This window comes from Malaclemys terrapin, chromosome 3 (genome assembly GCF_027887155.1).
Source record: "Malaclemys terrapin pileata isolate rMalTer1 chromosome 3, rMalTer1.hap1, whole genome shotgun sequence".
Lineage (NCBI taxonomy): Eukaryota > Metazoa > Chordata > Testudines > Emydidae > Malaclemys > Malaclemys terrapin.
The window spans coordinates 186,305,378-186,328,588 of NC_071507.1; the positions used below are offsets into that span (position 1 = coordinate 186,305,378).

The 23,211-nt window shown below is 43.2% G+C and overlaps 1 protein-coding gene across 1 annotated transcript; it reads right to left on the reverse strand.

Moving 5' to 3' along the window:
• Positions 1-216: 216 nt before the first annotated feature.
• Positions 217-21,854, reverse strand: LAPTM4A (lysosomal protein transmembrane 4 alpha). The gene is made up of 7 exons (XM_054024544.1): positions 21,605-21,854; positions 9,756-9,876; positions 7,126-7,202; positions 6,912-7,034; positions 6,019-6,114; positions 3,029-3,127; positions 217-1,017 (listed from the first exon to the last, which is right to left on the reverse strand). Exons 1-7 carry the CDS (start codon positions 21,707-21,709, stop codon positions 943-945), a joined length of 696 nt encoding a protein of 231 aa, XP_053880519.1. The 5' UTR covers positions 21,710-21,854; the 3' UTR covers positions 217-942.
• Positions 21,855-23,211: the final 1,357 nt, after the last annotated feature.

Sequence of the window (23,211 nt, forward strand, 5' to 3'; positions counted from 1 at the left end):
TTCCTAGATACAGAAGGTTGAGATTGTGGAGAATGTAAATTCTATTACATGGTCATTTTGTTCTTTTGACTAATATCCCCTTTCTTGTAGGGGAAGTTTTCCCTCCTACAAATGAGCACATAATACAAAGTTTCCTTAGATTACCACCAAATCAGTAAGCGATTTGTTTGGGAATTCCTCTCCATGCCCCCCCAAACACAGAGTCAGGACTACTAGTAAACGTTTCTTAAAAGATTTATTAAAGTATCATTTATCACAAATAGAGAAATAAACAGATTAGAAGCATGCAACCATCATCTCCCACATTTAAGTAATTTCTGTATGCATTTTTTTCCTTGCATTCACAGCATGTTGTCAAACGTCAAATGTTAGTGCCAGCTTCACTCTTCCTGAAAATGTTTCAAGGCAATAGATAACAAAAAACAGTAAGGTAAGATAGTGTGAGAAAAGTGCAGAGTAAAAAATATGTACACACACACACTCAAGCTTCTCTCCCAACCTCTTTCCCCCCAAAAAAAATGATTAAAGAAAGGCAAACACTCATTTTGCTGGTAGATCAGATTGTCTTTATGAACTACTTTACAAAAATTACTCTACAAATTAAGAGCCCGACCCAGCAGACATGTATGCCTGCGGCTAACTTTACTCATATGAGTTGTTCAGTTGATGTCACATGAACTAGTTCACTCATGTAGTTCTAATGTTTGCAGTACAAGACCCCAAGGCAATAACCATGTTTAAGACCATTAAAGAGAACAAAAACTAAAGCCAACAGGAAAAAAATTACTGCCAGATGTGTTTTGCTTAGTAGAGTTATATCAAACATCTTTCAACAGAAAGGTTTGCTCCTAAAGCCTGGAATATTTAAGCAATTTTGCAAGATTAAAAAGGACAAAATCCAAGAAGTTGGTACAGATGTTAACTAACGTAAATACAGTTGGTTCAGGCAGGTATGTAAGGAGGTGGGGGTTCCTTCTCAGGCATCTTCACTGCCATTTCATAAGTCGGTAGGACATACTAGGAAAACAAAACAGTGAGGTTAACTGAGATTGCAGTCATTTAGGAGAGGCCATATCAACTTGATTCTCTATTGCAGGCAGATTTTAGAGTGAAACTCGCAGCAAATGTAATGCCAGAAGCCGCAAAAGCAGCTTATTCTTCTGCTGAATCTAAATCTCAGTCATTACCTCTATTCCATTTTTATCCTTTTCTAGTAAGCAGCAAAGGAGCTAGTAGGGAAACAATTTTGCCTTCCATACTTCTAAGAAACAAGGTTAAGAAACTGGAATTTTACTTTTAAAGTTTTGTTGAAAAGACATTTTCTGTCAAAACAAATGGACATGAGTGTTTGATAATTGTGTTTCTGCTAGAAAACAGATAAACAGAGTAGGCTAGAGCCACTTTGGGGGAGGGGTTCCTGGGTTGTTTGTGTGTGAAGGATTATCAGAAGCACAAAATAAAGAAAACAAACGAACAGCTTGATGTTGCTGATCTGCATTCTTGGCTCTGAAACACTAATTCATGTGTCTGAAACTGCTGCATGCTAGACTCTGAAAGTATGTTCACTTTTGTGAACTGATTCACATCACCCTCTATGCCCAAATTTCATGCCACTATCTTCCAGTTGTCACTAGCAGCATCCAGTCTTGCAAAGCTAATGGAATGCTGCTACTGTGTGTATGGGATAGTGGTTCCTGAACTATAGGAACAGTGTGCCCCAGAGCTGTCATAGGTGGCCCACAGAACAAAAAAGTGTTCCGATAACCAAATAGGAGGGACTGAGATTTGGGTTCTGTTTCTTTTATTTGTAGTTCCATGAACTATTTAATCTGGAAAGCCACTGGTACTGCAGCTGAGTCATACAGTACCCATTGTAATTAGAGCTATGTTAACTAATTTTTATTTGCTGCTCCCAATAATCCTAAATTATTTCTCTACTAGATCTAATGATCACAACACTTCCACAGGAGCTTCATTGAGATGTTCAGGTACTATAGTGGTGGGGTTCATGCAAGTACAGAGAACACCTTGACATGGAAACAACTGATATGTAACCAGATGAGTGTTTCTCCTCCCAACTCCAGCATCTTCAGATTACAGGGAGGAGCTGTTCAGTTTCCCCCTAGTTAGGGCCTATTACTCCATTTGCTTCTAATGGAGACTGGAACTGAGACACAGACCTTCTGGCCAGTACTGAAGAGACAAGGATCTGTGAACAGACAGCTAGTGCACCTCGAACATAGTGGTCTGCAGTCCCATATCTACTAACCGAAAGAATTAGGACCAAAAATGGAGTCCAGTTAATGGACAGGGGGTAAAAGCCTGACCACCTAGAAACTAATGCTACCCTTGTATGGACATGAATAAGCAGAGGAAGCTCTGTTGTACTATTGACACATTTTCCAAAAAGATAAGGTGCTGCAGGCCTTCTGGAAGTCCTGAAGCAGCTGCCATTCAATAGTGGTCCTTTGTTTTACCCGAGCAGTTGAGGCAGAGTTGCACAAATTCTACAGAATTTTAAATAAAATCTGATCCCTCCAGATTGACATCTTCTGACCTATGATCAGAAAATTAAACGCATGATGCATTCTCCAGCAGCCTCACAAAAACGTAAAATTAGGGTTCCAAAAGCATCTTTCCTCTGAGGAATATTCAGAAGTTGCTCTCCAAGCCAGCACTGCAGCATTCACACAGTTTATTGCCTGCCTCAACATCAATATAGTCTTGTCAAATTTAAATACTGCACTCAAAAGGTCTTCCATGTGTTACTTTATATCCACCACCTTGTACAGGTATTAAACAGAATCTGATTTAAATACATTTAATCACCTTTTACTCCATTCCCCTTTATTTGACTCATTTCTTTCATGTACAGTCCCTGGGGGCGGAGATAGAAGCCAAAGCAACTAACTCAGACTGGTTCTCTTGAGGGGTAACAGTGTTTAAGTTTAGAAGTACACACAGACATTAAGTCAATTTTTAAAATAACTGGCAATTTCTGTTCCTTTGTCTAAGGAAGATACTTTACCTGTGGAGGAGCTTCAAATGCAGGGTACACGGCTATCTCAGGCAAGTTTCTGTTGCTGATGTATTTATAGCAGTTCCATACACAGTTAATTAGATAGGCCTGAGAGATGAGAGTTACATTTTAATAAATAAATCAATTTGCTTAAAAAAAAGCAGACAGAAGCAGTGCAAGGCTATTGAGATCATTGGAATTTTTTACCCTCAGCAGTGAATATGGCCCAAGGTATTTAACCAGTTGGCCTTGTATATTAAATGTCCCCACCCAAATCATGGTCTTAATCAATAAAACTACCAAAAAGTTACTATTTCAGTATACACCTACATGTACATCTAGAGAACAAACATCTCCAGCACATCAGAGAACAATTTTAATCCCCTTCACCTGGTTGCTAGCACACCAACTCAGGGGACTGAACTGCATGGAAGAGCAACACACAGTAGTAAAAAGTACTTCACAGATAATTCCTTCATTGGGTCCCTGACTAAGCTCCCTCTAAGCAGTGTGGCAGCTGCCTATTAAGCTCCATGCAGGCGCTCAGGGCTGCGTCAGTGAGAGATGCCACTCCAAGACCCGGATCTGCTGCGGCCAGTTGACAGGCACCCCTCCCTTGGCCCTGACCCTGTCGCAGCTGGAGGAGAGGCACCTCCCCCCCCGCAGCCCAAGTGCTGCTGCAGGGAGAGAGCTGGTGGCTAGTCCTCTCCCCACTGCAGCCCTGGGGAGCCCACTGCACACCAAACTCCTCACTCCCCAGCCCTACCCCAGAGCTTGCATTCCCAGCCAGAGCCCTCACCCGCTGAACCCCAACCCTCTGTCCCAGCCCTGAGCCCCCCCCTCTCCAAATCCCTTGGCCCCACCCATGTTGATGCACATCACAAAATTCATTCTGCACATGGGTGGGAAAAATTAGAGGGAACACTCGTTCCTGACCCCTCTGGGAGAATATCCAAAGCCTGAATATTAACATTTAATAGTTTTGGTGGGTTTATTATTGTTCTCATCCCCATCCCCCCCTCCCCCGCCCCCCCCCCGAAGAGGGGGAGAGGGGAAAACAAAAAAGAGCACACACTACACACAGCAGCTTCAATAGCCAGTCTTCTCTTACCTCCAGGAAGCCTGATGCCCTTTTAGTACTAAGTGTTGGGCTCAATCACCACTTTAATATAAATAAAAGCTTAACTTGATTTTATTCAAACTTGGATTGTAAGCATCTCAGAGCAGGGACTGTCATTTTGTTTGGTGTTAGTACAGTGCCTGATAAAGTGATCTATGCTTGGGGCTCCAAAGTGCTACCATAGTAGAAATAGTAACATTTGAAATTAATGAGTTATATTCTAATAGAAAGAACCTACTCCAAGTTTGCATTATGTAGCTATTTGTGCACTGTTCAGGTAACTGAAGGCAAAATGACAAATAGTTCAGCGAATTATGGCCCAATAGTGTACCAACACATACCATGTTGAAGCTTACTGAGATTTACATGCATGTACACATGACAAGTGTTTGGGGCCCTGCTGTTGGTATGTACATCTGTTTTGTTCTGTTCAAAAAAGCTTCACTTGCAAGTTATTCTAATATAGCAGAACCTCAGTTACAAACACCAGAGTTACAAATTGACTGGTCAGCCACCATACCTTTGGAAATATGCAATCAGGCAGCAGCAGCGAAAAAAAAACATAGTACTGTACTGTATTTTTTAACTGTAAACTACTAAAAAATATAGGGGAAAGCCTAAAAAAGATTTGACAAGGTAAGGAAACTGTTTCTGTTCTTGTTTCAGTTAAATTAAGATGGTTAAAAGCAGTGTTTTTCCTTCTGCATAGTAAAGTTTCAAAGCAGTATTAAGCAATTGTTCAGTTGTAAGCTTTTGAAAGAACCATAACATTTTGTTCAGAGTTATGAACAACCTCCATTTCCAAGGTGTTAGTAACTGAAGTTCTCCTGTATAGGATTTCACAGAAGGCATTAACAAAATTAAGAAAAAATTGCATTTGCTATTTCAACTTTTTTCCAGAAGACATCAAGAGACTAATTTTGTTCATTCTGGTTCCACCCCTTCCCACGCCACTCAATGATTTTAAAACGTGGTTGCACCCTTGTTCCAAAGCAAGAAAGTCATAGCTTGCAGACTCTCCACACAGCTGGTGACTGGGTTTGATCAGCTGGTGTGAGCACATGCATGGCCTGCTGTTCTTTTACTCTAGACAGTTCTTATAGATAGGCAGGGTCATAGAGCGTACATTGCCATAAATATGTAAGTTTAGAGATCGACATTGTCTACTCACAAAAAGCAGGCATGAAGAGCATAGGACTATGAACTGGCATCTCTAATTTTAGGCGTACCAGCCACAGTAGTGTTCCTTTATAGCATGAAGTCTTAATTCAGTTTCTTAAACACACTGGGTCATTTCAACATTTTTTTTTTTTTTTTAAACTACCTGCATCTCCCCCACTTACATAATCACACCTTTATATATGGGCACTGGGGTTGGGAGGGAACAGAAAAGGTCCAATTCATCGAATTCAGAAACCTTTTGTTTAACACTACAAAAATAAATTATTTTTTCCAGAACGTGATCTACAATATTAACTAGCAATTTTTTCCCATTTGTGTAAAGTTTAAAAACAAAGCTAGTGGACAAAGTGCTTTGTTTAATTATGCCACTTCCTTGTGAGCTTTACTGCAGAAAGATGCAAAATTTCAAGGCCATGCTTGAAGGTTTATTTCTACCCCACACTACACAAAAACCCGTTCTTTCTACAGCACTATTCCCAATAAGCACAGCAATTAAAGAAGTTTGGTATCATTTCACTATGCCAAATATGAAACTGAAGTCACCCTCCAATTTAAAAACCCTCAAAATATTGTTCAAGGTGCTTAATCCAAATTATGAATATGTTTTCAACCACGTATTAGTGATATTGCAATACACAAACTTCTGAAACTTAACATTTGTAATTTAAGCAACTAAAATACGAAGTATATAGCTTACCTTTAAGATGATAAATAAGGCAAAAAACACCAGGACAACAAACAAAATACAGCTTGAGTCAAGTGCAAGGAGGTCATCTTTGTAAGGGAAATCCGGCTAGTTTAAAAAAAAAAAATCCACAGATATCACAGTCAAAATCTACATTCACACTGGTGATTAGCTCAAACAGAGGGGCCCAAATCTCCCCTTTATGGAGTATTTACATGAAAGAGCTAGGAAATGTCAAGTTCTCACTCTCTTCCTCCAGGGAGGATATTTGTCCCACCGCAACCCTGAGGTGACAGACTGCAGGGGAACCACCAGAGAATGGATCAGCCGCAGAGAGGTCTTGTGCTTTCAAATTGCCACCAAATCCTTCCCTCAATCCCATGGCAACACAATTCACCATGGACCACCTTCAAAAGCAGCTGCTGACCCCACAATCCCACTCAGGAAGAGTACATCTTTTGCAGTATGGAAGGAGAACTTATGCAAATTTATGCCGACTAGGCCAGAATGAGCTTGTGCCAGGCTGGCCTGCAAGTTGAGGGTGGAAAGCGTATCCCCCAATCTCCTACAAATAACAGAAGCCAAATTCTTTGGATCCAGAACTCCAGTCCCCAGGCCAGACCTGTATCTGAGTGGAACTCATTATATTAAGTTAAGTATACACTTGTATAGATCTAAAAACTGACCTGAGTGAATACTGATTTAAGTCATTTGAGTCTATGCTACCTACCAAATCTAGCTTATCATTAGCTTAGTGCTTTATTTAATGCCTGAAAGGGACTGATCTTCTCTTGGACTGGAAAGTTGTAAACCCTCTAGTGTATAAAAAGCTTAGTTACAATCCCAGTTATCAAAACTGAGGCGGTCATCTGTAAAAATATTAACCTAATTTACCAGACACTTACTAACTCATCCAGATACTCTTTGATTCTTGGCATGTAAGTAAGAGAACTGATGGCAACCAGGCAACTGAGGACAAAGTTAAAGAGCTGGTAACAGAAGAATGGAATGAGCCAGCCCACTCGATGCTGGAAAAAAAAAATAGTAATAAGAATGGAGTTTGTTAATCTGAAAGTCACATTAGCTAAGTTTATTCATGGCATTCAGTTCTATACTTACAGCAATTGCTCCATACACCATCATTGCACTTATTGTGAACAGGAGGAGCGAGATGGCAAAGAGAACACAAGCGTTTTCTGAATTAAAAATGGGAAACAAAAGTTATATTAATACCACCTTACAGTTTTGGTAGCTTCTATCAGGCTTATTTCAGTATTTCCAATTTGAGCACACAAGATCTACCTGTCTACTGTGGATAATCAGTTTATCCAACTGTTTTCATTTTGTTTTTGTACCCATAACTACGCATTACAAATAAGCAACAGCAGTCTGTATTATAGTACCTTCCATACCATTCACCCAAACAGTTAATTTGATTGTTTTATTAAGCCAATCCACAACAGCAAAATAGTTCATATGAAAATAGTATAACTTCCACCATATCTATAGCTTTTGAAGTTGCTTGATCCCACAATTCAATCGGGGGCCATAGAAAGCAAATTGCTCTTTAACAGAGCATAATGCTATAAACTGCAGTACTTTCTACAGAGTAAGTAGCAGAAGAGACTTAAAATTCAAATGAAAGCCATATGGCAGTAGTATTCAGGATATTAATGGAGGTCTGAATAATGAAGATTCTCCTTTTGTGTCATGTAGATTGATGACAAATATAATTGCCATCTGCAAACTACGTTATGTTCATCCTTTTATTGGTCACAAATAATCTCTTATTTTGATCAGAGATAGAAACTGATTTGACCCATTTTAAGGAGACTGCAACAGAAAGATTAGCCTTATTTTTCTGAAGTATCCCAGGTTTATACTTCTGATACTACCTCATCCACTACCTCATCCTCACCTTGTTCCAATTCAAAGAACATTGCCATCTTTACAGCAAAATTTTTAGGGGGGGGGGGGTGTGCAAGGAAGAATACAAGTTATAGAACCATCAGGCTGTGTTACTGAGTAACCATGTGGTCTTATAGTCACCCTTATCTTTATTCTTCCATCCCACAATCCCTTCCATCTGTTTTTGAGCCTCCACTTTTTATATCATCTTGAATTCAGACTGTAAACTCTTTGGGACAAGGACTGATTTGCTTAAGACACCTGGTACATTAAAAACCACCTCACAACTCTCTATATACCCAATACTGGATTATATAATATTACAGTTAAGCAAATTACAAAGTCATAAATACCTACAAAGGTGCAATCATTGAGCCATAAGCCTTGATATTGGCTCAATGACTGCATTTTTAGAATAGATTTCCTTGTCTGATGTTCAAAAATTTAAAAAAATAGTATCGAACTATTTCTATGAATTTTCTTTTAATAGTTTCCCCTGTGTACCATTCCATTCTTACTACTTCTTTGACTGTGTCAAGATGACTTTAAAGAAGATGCAGTACAGACTCACTAAGTGTTCCTAGCATTTTAAGCTACTCAAATTTTCTATTTTCAGTACATTTTGTTCTTATATAAAGTTATTCAGACTCCTGCACAATTGCTATAGCTGGCTTCTGAAAAAGAGCAACAAAGTCCTTGACAATCCAGATCTTTCTGGAATAAGGTAAATCAAAGTTCAGCAAGAGACAGCTAATTTGGTTTCCAATGTAATTTAATCAAATTAAAGTTACTAATAGGTAAAAATAATCAAGACAAGGATAGCAAATGTTTAATTCGAGAGACTACGGGTATCTGCCAACCTACAAAGTGGTAGAAAAAACGGTAGTATCTAACCTACAGATTTGCTTTCAAGTGTTTAACACACCTCTACCTCCATACAAGGCTGTCCTCGGGAGCAAAAAAAAAAAAAATAATAATCTTACTGCGTTATAGGTGAAACCACGTCATATCAAACTTGCTTTGATCCGCCGAAGTGCGCAGCCTTGCCCCCCCCGGAGCACTGCTTTACTGCGTTATATCAGAATTCATGTTATATCGGGTCACGTTATATTGGGGTAGAGATGTATATTTAGAGAGATATGAAGTTGAAACAGTATGAAAGTTTTACTTAAGAGGCTTTCATAATACTGATTTTTTTAAAAAGCCACAGCAGAGAGTGTAACCACTGACTTACGATAAACATGAGCACACATTTGGCAGATGAGATGTAAATAAATTACACAGCAGCAATACAAGTTGTACTAGGTTACAGGGGTTCTCAAACTGGGGGTCAGGACACCTCAGGGGGTCATGAGGTTATTACATGGGGGGTGTCACGAACAGGCAGCCTCCATCCCAAACCCTGTTTCACCCCCAGCATTTACAGTAGTGTTAAATATAAATTAAACACTTTTTTTTAAATATGGGGGGGGTCACACAGAGGCCTGCTGTGTGAAAGGGGTCACCACTACAAAAGTTTGAGAACCACTGTACTACGAGACCGGTTTCAGAGTGGTAGTCTGTATCAGCAAAAACAATGAGGAGTCCTTGTGGCACCTTAGAGACTAACATTTATTTGGGCATAAGCCAACCCCCATCCTTTCATGTATTTATACCTGCTCCTGTATTTCTCACTTCAGGCATCTGATGAAGTGGGTTCTAGCCCATGAAAGCTTATGCCCAAATAAATGTGTTAGTCTCTAAGGTGCCACAAGGACTCCTCATTTTTGTACTAGGAGAAAGCAGAAACTAGTGCAAGTGTGCAAAGTAGTAATCTGGGCACATTGAAGTTAGACACCTACCAGCCATTCTCTCAGAACCATAGTAATTACCAATGACTTCATACTGTATGTCAACATTTGGCACTGAATTAGGGTGGGTCACTTCCACAGTCAGCAAGATGCCCATCAACAAGTTCACCACCTGAGAAAGAGATTGCAGTTACTTAAAAGTTATTTATAGTTACAATATGGAAGATAAAGATTTAACATGTGCTTCAGAAATCATTTTCCAGATGAGAATACAGCAAACTTTGGCCTAGTCTATACAGGAAAGCTGCACACAGTTAACTGAAGGTGTAATTTTAAGCCAGTTTAAATTGGTACAAAAAGCTGTGTTAGACACTCTTGTCTTGGTTTAAGAGTCACCCCTTAACTTCAGCCAATGCAACTTTGTTTAGAAGAGGCCTTTGACTCCCTACACCCTCCCACTTCAAATGAAATAAGGAGGGAGGGGGAGGGAGAATCAAACTTGGAAACAATGCAAGGAAGAAGAAATCCATCTCATGATCTGATCGGAAAGAGTAAAATCAGGAAAGGAAAGAAGGTATAAACATGACACCATAAGATACCTTTTTAAAAGGTGTTTCTACTTAATGCACCTAACAGACAATGTTACAATTAGATATAGCACAAGAGTAGTTTACAACCATCCTACTATTCATTTAAATTGCAGGTGGTATAGCAGCACAAGTATTTTTCCACCCTAGCCAGTAGCCTTAGTGAAGGGAGGCTTTGGGGAGGGGAAATTAGATACTATTGGCCCAACCCACTTCCCATGTGACTCAACAGAAAGTCATTTCCATGGGAACCAGATCAGACCCTATATAAAGGAGGTCAAGGGGGGATAAATAGCAAAAATCTAACAAAACCTGAAGTCTTGCCCCACAAGATTCAGTAGGATTTGTTTAGATATACTTCAGAGTTAAACCCTTATGGTTGTATGCCTGAATGCTTGATAACATTTGCTTTCGTTATATTATTACTGCAACCTGCTGAGTATCTCATTTAAAGTCATTATTGTGGTTTAGAATTACTAGGTCTCAGTGTTTCAAAAGACTGTTTAACTACAAGAAAAAAAAAATTAGCCATGTTAACTGTGATTAGCCTAGAGTAAGATATTTTGCAAGAGCACCCAACAGCATTAGATGCTAGTAATTAGTTATTATAGTTTCTGATATTCATCTCTAATGTAAACTAGAAAAAGTTAGTCTGAAATCTAGTTCTTGGATGACAAATTTACAACAGTGTCTGCAGGGTGAAGATATTTCCCATTTCTTATTCAGAAAGACTTGTCTCCACTGGAATGTATTTTAGAAGGGAGATCCAGGAAAGTGTGGGTTTGCAGTTTCTATATACTAAATACTTAAACCAAATTTTCCCTTGTTTGCTGGTCAAGCTCCAGGAGTCTGATGCAGTGGCAGCAGATTAATACACAATTACTGAAGTCTTTTGTAACCAGAACAGCTCATTATGAAACTGAAGGTGATTGTTAAATGTTAGTCTTCCGTTTCTCACATTTTGAAAGTTAAAAATGCATTTGCTTAAGTTTTCGGGGGGGGGGGGGGGAGGGGGAGGGGAGGAGGTGGTCAATTGAAACCTTGATTTCACATACACAGCAAGCTACCACAAACAGACCATTTACTACAAGTGCCAAATATTTTTATTCAAGTATATTCTCAGATCCACTTTTTTCTGATTCTACTGGTTGGTCTTTTATGGGGGGGCGGGCAGGGAGAGGAGATTAACTTGGTGCTTATCAATCACAATTGTGGCACAAGGCTTGATACAAGCATGTTCCCCACCTAAAAGCACCTTACCAAGACACCTCAGTCTTAGCATGCAATACACGTGCTGGATAGTTTGCCCATTTGCCTCTTATGAGTCTGCTATTTTACATCTTTCTGTACCTTTGCTCATCTGTGTTCTCACTGCTCTGTCTCATGTTTTCCCACTTTTCTACTCTCCCATCATAAGCATCTCTGCACTAATTTATCTCCTCACTGCTGCCAATCTCACTCAATCTAACTCCTTCATATGGAGATGATTTTATGAAAATATGCTAATGAGTGTAAATATAATGTAACTGGAATATGCTTCATGCAAAAGGTCTCTTGTAAGGTATCATTACAAAGCTTATAATCTGAGTGTGGTCATCTTATTTGTATGATTATATCATTCTTGTATCTGAAACTAGAAATAGGAAATATAACAGGGCCTATTATAATTATGCAAAGTGTGGGCCATTAATGGTGGTTTGGAATCTTGATGTCTCCCATTAACCAGGAGAACTGTTTGTAGATGGCTCTGTTTTACTTGCAAGTCTTCCTGTATAACTGTGTGCTGGCAAGAGGGTAATGAAGTCTTGCAGTCACATGTGATCATGTCACCTGAACTGGAATCCATCTTTAACCTGTTGCTTTTCCATTGAGAAAGGGGAGGTGGGAACCCAGAGTGACAAAGGAGTCCCACCTTATGCAAAAAATATGTAAGTGGGTGGAACAGAACAAAAGTGGGAGCCATCATGAGAAATCCCCTAGTTACCACCTGAGCTGGAACAAGGGCTGTATCAGGGGAAAGGATTGTGCCCAGACTAGGAAGGTGTCCAGTCTGAAAACTTATTGAAACATCTGAGGGTGAGATTTTATCTGTATTCAGTTTTATTACTGTATTAGACTTAGATTTGCATGTTTTATTTTATTTTGCTCGGTAATTCACTTTGTTCTGTCTGCTACTACTTGGAACCACTTAAATCCTACTTTCTGTACTTAATAAAATCACTTTTTACTTAATTAACCTAGAGTATGCATTAATACGTGGGGGGGCAAACAGCTGTGCATCTCTATCAGAGTTAGATAGGGCGAACAATTTATGTATAATGCTTATAGAGGGTATAATGGATTTATTTGGGGTTTAGACCCCATTGGGAGTTGGGCATATGAACGTTAAAGACAGGAACATGTCTGTAAGTTGCTTTCAGTTAAGTCTGCAGCTTTGGGGCATGTGGTTCAGACCCTGGATCTGTGTTAGAGCAGACTGGCGTGTCTGGCTCAACAAGACAGTGCTGGAGTCCCAGGCTGGCAGGGAAAGCAGAGGCAGATGTAGTCTTGGCATATTAATTGGCAGTTCCCTAGGGGAGTTTGGTGATCCAACCCGTCACAGAGGAGATTATAAGATTTATAATCAGTGTGTCTGCACTCTGAATATCTATATACTGGAAACTCCTTAACCCCACCTTCACAAAACACAAAAAGGTTCATGTAACTCTAGCCAAGTACATGATACAGCTGCATGTAATCATTGCCAATGTTTAAGATTCAATTAAAAAAAAAAACGCACCCCACTTAGGTTAACAATACAAAAAAGCTTCACTATAATGCATTAAAGCTCAGCTTCCATGATCTGCTATTTTAAGCCAAAGATTTATCAACACTTCATGTTGTAACACCTAAAGTAAATCTTCAGTAGATTTGCACTCATGCAAGATGCTCATTTCTAGTGCATTAGAATTCAAAAGCTATGACAAAAGCAGGGTCAAAATATGTTTGTAGAGTCATGATTCCAGTGTCTGAACAACACTCAACTGGGACAAGTGGTCAGATAAATCCTAACATTTCAGTGAAAATTGCCTTTGGTTTCATTAACTGCATTGTAAGTACTGTAGCTATATTTTATTTTGTCCACCCAAAATGATGCACGAAGGGGGAGAAAGATGGGAATATGAAGTCTTAGGGATTTTATCTCTGATCAAGACTGACATTTGTAATTTGGACTCTGATAAAAAGTCATAACCCACCCATCTCACAAAATATAAAAAAGTCTGGCCTGGTGATTCTATTTGTACTGCCAGTTGAGACAGCCAGGCTAGATTTCAAGCCCTATTTTCTTGTTACCTAAAATGTCAGACTGAGGGTGAACTACATTTACTAGGATAAGGGAATGACACAGTGCTCAACAGAAGCTTTTCAATTAAGAAACACTAATGACTCCAAATGAAGAGTCCAGTCTTACCCTCCTCATCTGAAAGGATGGTAGCTTCTGTTAAGATGAAGTTGTAATAGCTATGAGAATAGCAGGGTCAAAATTGTTTTTAGAGTCACTGTATGTTCTGTACTACAAACATGTTTAACCATGGAGTCTACACACTTCGGGCCTGGTTATTAAACTGAACATTTTTACATCTAGGTGGGAAAGGAGCCAGAAGACCACTGCAGGCAGCATGCGTATGGAATCTATAGAACTGAAGAACCACCTCATCAATTCTATTCTTGCTCCCCCCCCCCTCGCTCCAGTTTGTGGGTGCTGAGGGAAACACTTTGGCATGCACAGCAGCCTCCCTACCCTATTCTTGCTAAGGAGTAAAAGAGAGGCTCACTTGTGTTCAGAGCTATGTTATGTTAAGATTTAATCAAATTAATTTCATGATACCTAATACTTTAACAAAGACGTTTTGTTTTTAAAAAGTGGTATTCCACTCTACATGTATTGAGTCTGCACACATACATAGCTCAAGAAAAAGATTAGATTACCTATATTTTTTTTTTTTTTTTTACTCTGAATCCAGTGGATAACAGAAGCTATTAAAAGTGCAGCACAAACTGATATCTGAGGTATCAGTTTCTCCTTATACTTAAAAGAGGAAGGACGATGTGGTACCTTGACAAATGCTGACTTATTAATGGATACTACTGTCTCACTCTTGGGTGTGTTTCCAGTGCCTAAGCAGACAAGTACTTCACTTTCATGGCGCAAAAGTCCTAAATTTTAGGTTCTGCCAAGCATCAGATTTACCCCATGATAACATAAGTAATTAAGTTGAAAAGCAAGGATTCTTATTTTCTGGGGTGGGGGGGAGGGGGGAGAAGGACAGGAGAGAGGAAAAATAGCTGCACTCCCCCTCTGCTTCCCCTTAATTAAAAAAAAAAAAAAAACTTTCTTCCTCTTAAAAAGGTAATTATTTCCCTACATCTCAGACAAAAAACCTCATGTTTTAAATAATTTAAAAATATATATATTTTTGTAAAGATTTGCTCATTACTGAATGCAATTAAACATCTCCACTTCTGAAGGTTCAACTAAACAATTGGATGTTGGACTTCACTAGAGGGTGACTGAATCACCACAGCTTGTTGCCAGAAGGAGATAGCATTGTTTCAGTGGGAGCTGCCATTATTTTTAGTTTGTTTATTGAACTCTGAGACTTGATCCCGCCAACACAATACATATGTTTCCTGTCTCTGGAAGCTGCATGCACAGTGAGAAAGCCTGTGGGAAGAAGGAGCTTTAAAGCTACATCTTATGATCATTTGGGGGAAGGGAAGGAAAGCCTCCTAGCTGTCAAAACGGTTAACTATTTATAAAGGAACTATAATGATCCTGAAACTCAAATTATCACAAATCTCCCAAGAAAGTCCCTGGACATGGTTAAATATCTAGGTGGTGAGTAGGAGAATTTAGGCCCAGATCTTCCAAAGGGATTTAGGCTTCTAATTTACACAGATTTCAATGGAAGTTGGGAACCTAAATAGCTTTGAGGATCTGGGCCCCAGTTCCTAGTGAAGAAAATAATAAATTTTAGAACTTGACTTCCGAGAGCAAATGTTTTGAGTATTTGTTTAACATTCACTTATTCGGCTTTTAGGCATCACCTTTGTTTGACACAGATCCATACTGGTTAGGTCCCAGACTATCTAAAACAGTGGTCACCAACCGGTTGATCACAATCGACTGGTTGATTGCAGAGACTCTCCCAGTCAATCATGGTCTCCGGCTGCTAAAAGTCCGGTGGTGCAGTGGGGCTGCTGCGAAGGTAGCATGTTGGGGTGCAGGAGGGGTTCAGGCTCCCACCAGTTGGCAGCACAGCAGGGCTAAGGAGGGCTGCCCGCCTGCCCCATGCTGCTCCCAGAAGCATCCAGCACACCCCTGCGGCCCTGGGGAAGGAGGGGGAGGGGTCTCCGCACACTGCTCCTGCCTGCAAGCTCCCATTGGCCAGGAACAGGGAACTGTGGCCAAGGGGATCTACAGAGGCAGTGCCTGCAGAGAGGAGCAGTGCACAGAGCCACGTTGTCCCCCACCCCCCGCCAGGGGCCGCAGGGGCACGTTGGCCCCTTCCAGGAGCAGCGTGGGGCTGGGGCAGGCAGGCAGCCTGCCTTAGCCCTACTACTGACCAGTGGGAGCCCACACCCCAAGTCCTGAACCCCCTCCCAGAGCCAGTAACCTAAACTCCCTCCCAGAGCCTGCACCCCACACCCCCTGGCTCAGCTTAGAGCCCCCACACACACACAGCAAACCCCTCAACCCCAGAGCCCACACTCCCTCCCGACCCCAACCCCCTGCCCCAGCCCAGTGAAAGTGAGTGAGAGCAAGCAATGGAGGGGTGGGGGAGATGGAGTGAGTGGGGCAGGGCCTCAGGGAAGGGTAGATCCTGGGATGCCCTTAAACTCAAAAAGTGATTGTGTGTGTAATCTAGACAGATTACCAGTATAGAGAGTTTCCTCATTACAGCCGTTGAGGAAGTATAAAATCTGAAACAAAAGTTTAACGCTGAAAAAACAAAGAAGGTTAATTTCTAACAGTTTATATTTCAACTCAACTATTATAGTTCAATCTGACAGCATCACCTATAATGAAGATTGCCTGACACTTTTCATTACAAGACCCTCAATTGCCTTTAAATTTGACAAACCAATTGCTTGGACTTACAGTTTTCCATGCCAGGTATCTGCCTTCAACTGAAATTTTGGGGTTGTTTCAGATAAAATGGTTCAGCAATTTCAGAGAACAAAATAAGGAAAACCTAATGTTTTGCCTAATGTTAAAAATAATTTACCGTCATTTCACTGAGAACCTTCGAAGCAGGGATGTTGCATTACTGGCATGGATGCACTTTTTGCGAGCCTCAAGGAAATTTGAGGTGTGATGGGAGTAGAGGGAGAAGAGGCAAGACCAGGAGTGGGGGAGGGGTGCACACAGATGCAGGCCTGCACAACTCGTAGAGCGACAAGGGCCATATTACTCCAAAGAAAACAGCTGAGGGCCGAACCCCCCTGGCCCCACCGAACTCCCCGCCCCCCTCCCCCAGTGCCACCCGCCCTGCAGAAACAAACCCTCCTTCCCCAGAAGGGGGGAGGGATAGCTCAGTGGTTTGAGCATTGGCCTGCTAAACCCAGGGTTGAGTTCAATCCTTGAGGGGGCCACTTAGGGATCTGGGGCAAAAATCAGTCCTTGGTCCTGCTAGTGAAGGCAGGGGGCTGGACTCAATGACCTTTCAAGGTCCCTTCCAGTTCTAGGAGATAGGATATCTCCATTAATTTAAAAAACAGCGGTATTGAACCTTTGTAATATGTTATAGTGGGCTCCTAAGGTAGTATAATTAAGGTAAAAGAAAAATGTCTTTTTGCTAGAAGTAGAATAAGATCTCCCCCCCCCACACTTTGTAATCAATTGCCCTGTTGAATGAATGAGGTGTGAATGAGGAAGGCATGGAAGGCAGCACCTACAGACAGCTGCAACCCTTGGAGAGGGGATGGGAGCCAGACCAGATCAGTAGACCAGGTCAGCCATCAAGTCACCGCTTGCCTCCTCAGCCCCGCCTCCCCACCACTGGATCACCTGCACCCCCACCACTGCCTGCCCGCCTTCTCAGCCCCCCACCCCTCTGCTGCCGGCTCACCTGCCCCCCGCCACTGCCCGCCTCCTCAGCCCCCACACCCCCAGCTCACCTACTCACCCCCCTTCCACTGCCAACTCACCTCCTCAGCCCCCCTCTCTCACCCGCCGCTTGCCTACTCCCCCCCTCCTCCCCACAGGCCATACAGTGAGCCCACCTACTCACCCCCCACAGGCCGCAGAGTGGGCCCACGCAGGCCGCATGCGGCCCCCGGGCTGCATGTTGTGCAGGCCTGTCCTAAGGGAATTGAGACAGAAGGCATTATAACCACTAGAGCAGGGGATCTCACACTGGGGGGGGGCACAGAAAGTATTCAGAGGAGTGGGCGTGAGAAGCTTTAGGGGAAAAAAAAAAAAACCAACTTACTGGGCACATTCAGAGCTGGGCGGCCAGAGAGACATGGCTGCTGACTGGGCGCCCAGAGCATAAACTACAATAGACACAAAGAAGGGGGACGTAATCAAATAAGTTTGAGAACCACTGCACTACAATACACTTCTCTCCACAACCTGGAATGGAACCAAGCAGTCTTGGGTCTCTACATTCCTTTGCTGTCAGCAAACCGCTATTAAGCCCACCAGCAAAATGCTGATTGTCCCCACACTAGTGGCTGGTCCACACTGAGGATGTCAATCTACTATTGCAGTCAATTATTCCATTAGCTAAGGTGCCAGAGGTGATGTGGACCTAAAGGTCCAGACTGATGACCCAAGTTGTGGAACCAAACTGACACCTTCCCCCGTGCCCCACCCCCCAAAATGATAAAGAAACCCTGAAAAAATAACCCAGAAATTCTAAGAAATTAGGAAATCTATAAACAGGTACATCAAGAAACAATTTTGACAGCAACTGCGATTTGAGCCCTTCTGTCTGTATATTGTGTTCTCCCACCTGCATTTTCAGTTCCTCATTCTCTCTGCACACAACATTTTTCATAGTACCCCAAACTTCTCTTTATAGTCATCCCACCCCCCCAAACTCTCACTTCCACCCACTATCTGCTCTTCCCACCTGACCTGCAATGAGACCAGTGCATCCCTGCCTCAATGATACAGAAGACTGAGCAACAGTTCTGGGCTACTCTGCTTTCCATTTCCTCCCCCAGCCCAGAAGCTGGGGGAATGACTCAGGCTGCACCTCGCAGGAGACTCAGAGGACTTGGCTACACTGGTGCTGTACAGCGCTGCAACTTGCTGCACTCAAGGGTGTGAAAACACCCCCCCCTCCCCAAGCGCAGCAAGTACAGCGCTGTAAAGCGCCAGTGTAATCAGAGCCTGCAGCACTGCACGCTTGCTTGCAGCACTGCAAGCTATTCCCCTCGGAGAGGTGGAGTACATATAGCGCTGTGAGAGCTCTCTCGCGGCGCGACTACACTTGCGCTTCATGGCAGCGCTGGGAAGTCCCAAGTGTAGCCAAGGCTGTAGTTACTTCACAACCCTACTTAGCTCACTTCACACTAGTTTTTCAAGCCTTAGCCTTAACTGTTAGTAGTGTTTTTAGACCTCTGTCTTATTCAGAAGACTGCCTCACCTTCCCCACCCCACCTACATCCAGAGCAGAGGTCCTACCTGTCTGACCAAAAGCATCAGAGACTGTTTGGAAGGGCAAACAAATGGCAGATTGAATATATTGGCATCTATTCCTACTCCTCCTCCCCTCCTAGATTTCATCAGTGTTCCCCAGAAATCTGTCTGTGGCCTTTTTTGTCTCATTTTCTCTTGAAATCTGCACCCATTTTCAGAGCTTTAGCAGTGTTACCCTAATAGTAAGGAGCACCAGTCATGGACCATTACCCCACTGTGTTAAGCTTTGTTGAAACAAATGGGGGGGGGGGGAGAAGGGAGGGGGAGAAAAAAAAAAAAAAAAAGACAGTTCGTGCCCCAAGTCCCTTACAATCTACATAAAAGAAACTGAGAATAGATAGAGACAGGAGTAGAAGAAAACAAGGAGGCAATATTGATCAGTATGAGAGTCAGTGATATCAACACACCAACAGCCAAGCCATTGTCAAGTTTTTGTAAGCATCACAGCAAAGGAGAATAATGCATTAGTTTTGCATTTTTTATTGGAAACCCCTCCCAAGCATGAGGTGCAATATGGGAGTAACCACAAAGGTGCTTTCTGGAAAATTTAATAAGTGGGCAAAGGGTGATGATATCATTAGCTAGGTGGAGCAGGGGAAATTTACATTTTGATAGCAAAAGATGACAAAATGCATTTAACTTGTCCAGTATTATGATCTTTTAGCCACTCTTAAAAAAAAATCTATACATCTTACTGCTAGCTCCACATCACCTCCTGAATAAATTTAACCTCTTGCACAACTTTCATAACTCTTCACAATTTAGCTGTCTCTTACGTGTTTGCTCTTTTCCTTTTGTTTTCTTCCCTGGTCTCCAATGCTTGCTTCACTCACCATAGTTTGCTCATGGAGTGCCCCTACATGTCCTTTTCCTTTCACCCACTTATGTGTATTCTTTCATGCTGGCTTTTTTGGAACTCCCATTCAGACCCTGTCCACCAAGCATCCACTCCCTCCTCCAGGGCCGTTCTCAAACCCTAATTCTTCAAGGTTGTTTATATGCGACACATTTATTTTAAAAATCTTATTGTGCTTTCAGAGGTTACATCCTCCTCATTCAAGCAACCACACAAGCTTATTGTTGCTACCCTCTACCTACTCAGCAAGACATGACCCCACCTGGGGGGTGGGAGGGGCTGTTATTCAGTATGACAACATTTCAAGCATTAAGAAGAACAGGAGTACTTGTGGCACCTTAGAGACTAACAAATTTATTAGAGCATAAGCTTTCGTGGACTACAGCCCACTTCTTCGGATGCTACTCTGAAACTATTTCAAGCATTGTTCAGGACACAGAGGAGAACGGTCCCTGCCCTGGGAAACCTACACTCTAAGAGCTCATCTACACACTGGCAAGTTGTGTCACCAAAAAAAGCGCCATTTTGGCAACAAAAAGCTTCCACCCCAAGCGATACTTTTGTCTTTTCCCCTCCCTTTATTGTCGACGAAGAGCCAGTGTAGATACTGCCAATTGTTTTGTCGACAAAACAGGCTTATGCCAGTATCTCACAATGCCTGCCCTGATTGCTCTGCTCAGTGTTTTGATCTCTGCTTCCCTGCAGGTATGCACTCCTCCCTTTTCAAAGCTCCAGGAAGTATCTGTGTGCTGCTCCCTTTGGGGAACAAAGAGCAAATCATTGGAATGCGCCTGTTCTGCTCTAGGAAACAGCAACAGGCAGACTGCTGTGCTGCTTTGCCATTCCTCAACATGGAGAGCTAACAGAGCTACTCATGATACTGCTCTTGGCAGCTGAGGGGACTGTGGGAGAACTTGGAGAGAATCCCAAGATTCAGCTCTTCCTCCCAACACTGCACTGTGGGATACATACCGACTGTGCATTGCTCACCCCGCCGATGATGGTGTCCCCAATGTGGACATGATCGGTCGACAGAGGGAGCAAGTGTGAACACCTCGGTCGACAGAGGGAGCAAGTGTGAACACCCTTTGGCGATTTTTGTTTTGTCGACTAGTCAACAAAACTTGGTAGTGTAGATAAGCCCTAAAAAACAGGTCAGAGAGCAGCAGAAGCGGCTCTGAGGTGCCCAGGCGAGAGAACAAGTTCGGTGCTACTTGTTTCTCCTCCATTGAGGAGAAGCGGTGTGGGGGCGGAGGGTCCCCGCAGGCTGTGGAGAGCACCAGCAGCGAGTCCCCAGGGGGGAGCTGAACGCGAACAGGGCGCCGCTGGCACGCAGCGATTCCGGTCCCGCCGTGCAGAGAGCGCCGCCCAGCACGGAGCCTGGGGAGACGCGCAGGAAGGGCTGGGCGGCGATTGGCCAGGGCAGGGGCGAGGACACAGGCCCCTTCCAAGGGGGGGAGGGGCGTTACGGAAGAAGGCAGGCGGGGAGGGAGCGGCCCCCTCTCCCCGGAAGATTTCACGCAGCTTCACAGAACGACTAACCGTAGCACACAGGCACCGCACATGCGCCACAACATGGGCGACCCACGTCTCTGCCCCAAACACGCATGCGCTGTACTGCCTATACCTCGGGTAGCCTGCCGGCCCAGCAACGGCCGAATTCCATACGCATGCGCAGTGCGAGAGGGCGCCCCCTTGCCACCACACAAGCGCAATAAGGCGGAGGGAGCCCCCTTCTTTCCTCGCGGGGTGCGAAGCCTCTTACCATGTACCACGTCCCCAGGATGATGGTCCCGGTACGGACATGGCAGCAGCCGCAGCAGCGAGTGCTGTAAAAACGATCCCGGGCCCGGCTCCCCTTGAACGTCATAGCGGCAGCAACAGTCTTTTCCTCACACCGGCCGCTCGCTCGATGTCTCAATCGACAGGCCCCTTCCCCCTCTCCAGCGGAGGAGAGGAGCGCAGCCCCGCCGCCGTATCACCGCCGCTCTGGCCAATCAACGGCGAACAACTGGGGCGAGGGCGCGGGCACGAGGCCGAAAAGGGCGGGGGCGTTACCACGGCAACACGCGATTGGCAGTCGACTCCGCCAATCGTCGCACAGCATCGCTATAATGTGGATCAGCTGCCTCCGGAAAAGTTGAGGGAGTGGGCGGGCCTTGCCTAGCAGGGGGCGGGGCCCAACCGGGCAGGAAGGGGAACCCGGCATACGGTGAACTCACCTAGGCAAGGGGAGGGGCTCATGAATAGGAGGGGGTGATGGCAGGGGGCGGGGCTCTGCGCCAGGGGAATGGGCTCATCCGGCCAGGGGGCGGGGCTCTGTGGCCGGGGGAGGGGGCTCAGCTGAGTAGGGGGCGGGGCGAGTGCAGCTGGGATGCAGGTGGCTGGTGCAGGGCGTCTGGAGCCGCCTGTGCATAGAACGGGGGCGTGGGGGAGTGACTTTAACTCCAGCACCTGGATCCAGCAAAGGGGGTGCATGTACACAGCTGTGCCCGCTTCTGTGCACACAGGCATCCACTCCGTGAGAGGAATACCAGCCTGAGCCTCGGCAGCACCAATTCCCGTCTCCCAAAGAGGCCGAAGGTGGTTCCTTCAAAAACTAAGATCCTTATTTTATTAAATAAACAATTAACTGCTAATTTAAACGTTTATCAGAGTCAATCACATTAATTTGATGAAATGTCTAAATAATTAACCTTACAGAAAGATAGTGGAAAAAGCAGGGTTTGAGTGTGGACTGGACTTTTCTTAAAATGGACACAAACTATTAGAGTAAAAGCACAGTGATAATACTGTATATCACAGAAAGGAAACCCTTTAAATAAATTACCCACAGGGAAAATGTTTCTGTAAGTGACTTGCAAGATAAAATCCTAGCTCCCTTGAAGTCAATAGCAAAACTCCCACTAAATTTAATGTGACCAGGATTTTACCTATAGTTTATTAGGAAACTAACCTTTTCACTGAGATAGACTCTTTTGGAAAGAGAGGGGGGGAAATTACGTTGTTCTAAGTATCTCTTGCTTCAAATTCCCTCATAAAAATCAATTACATCAAATAAAGAGACTGACTCTGGAAAACTTGCCTTTTTTTAAAAGTTTGTCCAAATAAAATGAATCACTTTGAACTTTGTGGGGGTTTTTATTATTATTCTTTGTTTACTGATCTAACACTGTCACTACTTTTGAGCCCTTTAATGTGATACTCCAATCCCATATACTTTATGTAGTTAGATTATAGTACCGTCCCTTTTACTGGTGAGAAGCAATTTAACTCATCTCCAAACTCCTTATAACAGCTGGATCTGATGGTGAGGGTTAGTAGGCAGGTGAAATATGGGAGTTATAGGGAACATGTGACAGAGTGTCATGT

Coding starts and splice junctions, on each gene's coding strand:
- LAPTM4A (XM_054024544.1), bottom strand. CDS start 21,709: ATGACGTTCAAGGGGAGCCGGGCCCGGGATCGTTTTTACAGCACTCGC. Junction 7,035..7,125: donor TGGTGTATGGAGCAATTGCT/GTAAGTATAGAA, acceptor TTTTTTTTCCAG/CATCGAGTGGGCTGGCTCAT. Junction 6,115..6,911: donor AAGAGTATCTGGATGAGTTA/GTAAGTGTCTGG, acceptor TTTTTAAACTAG/CCGGATTTCCCTTACAAAGA.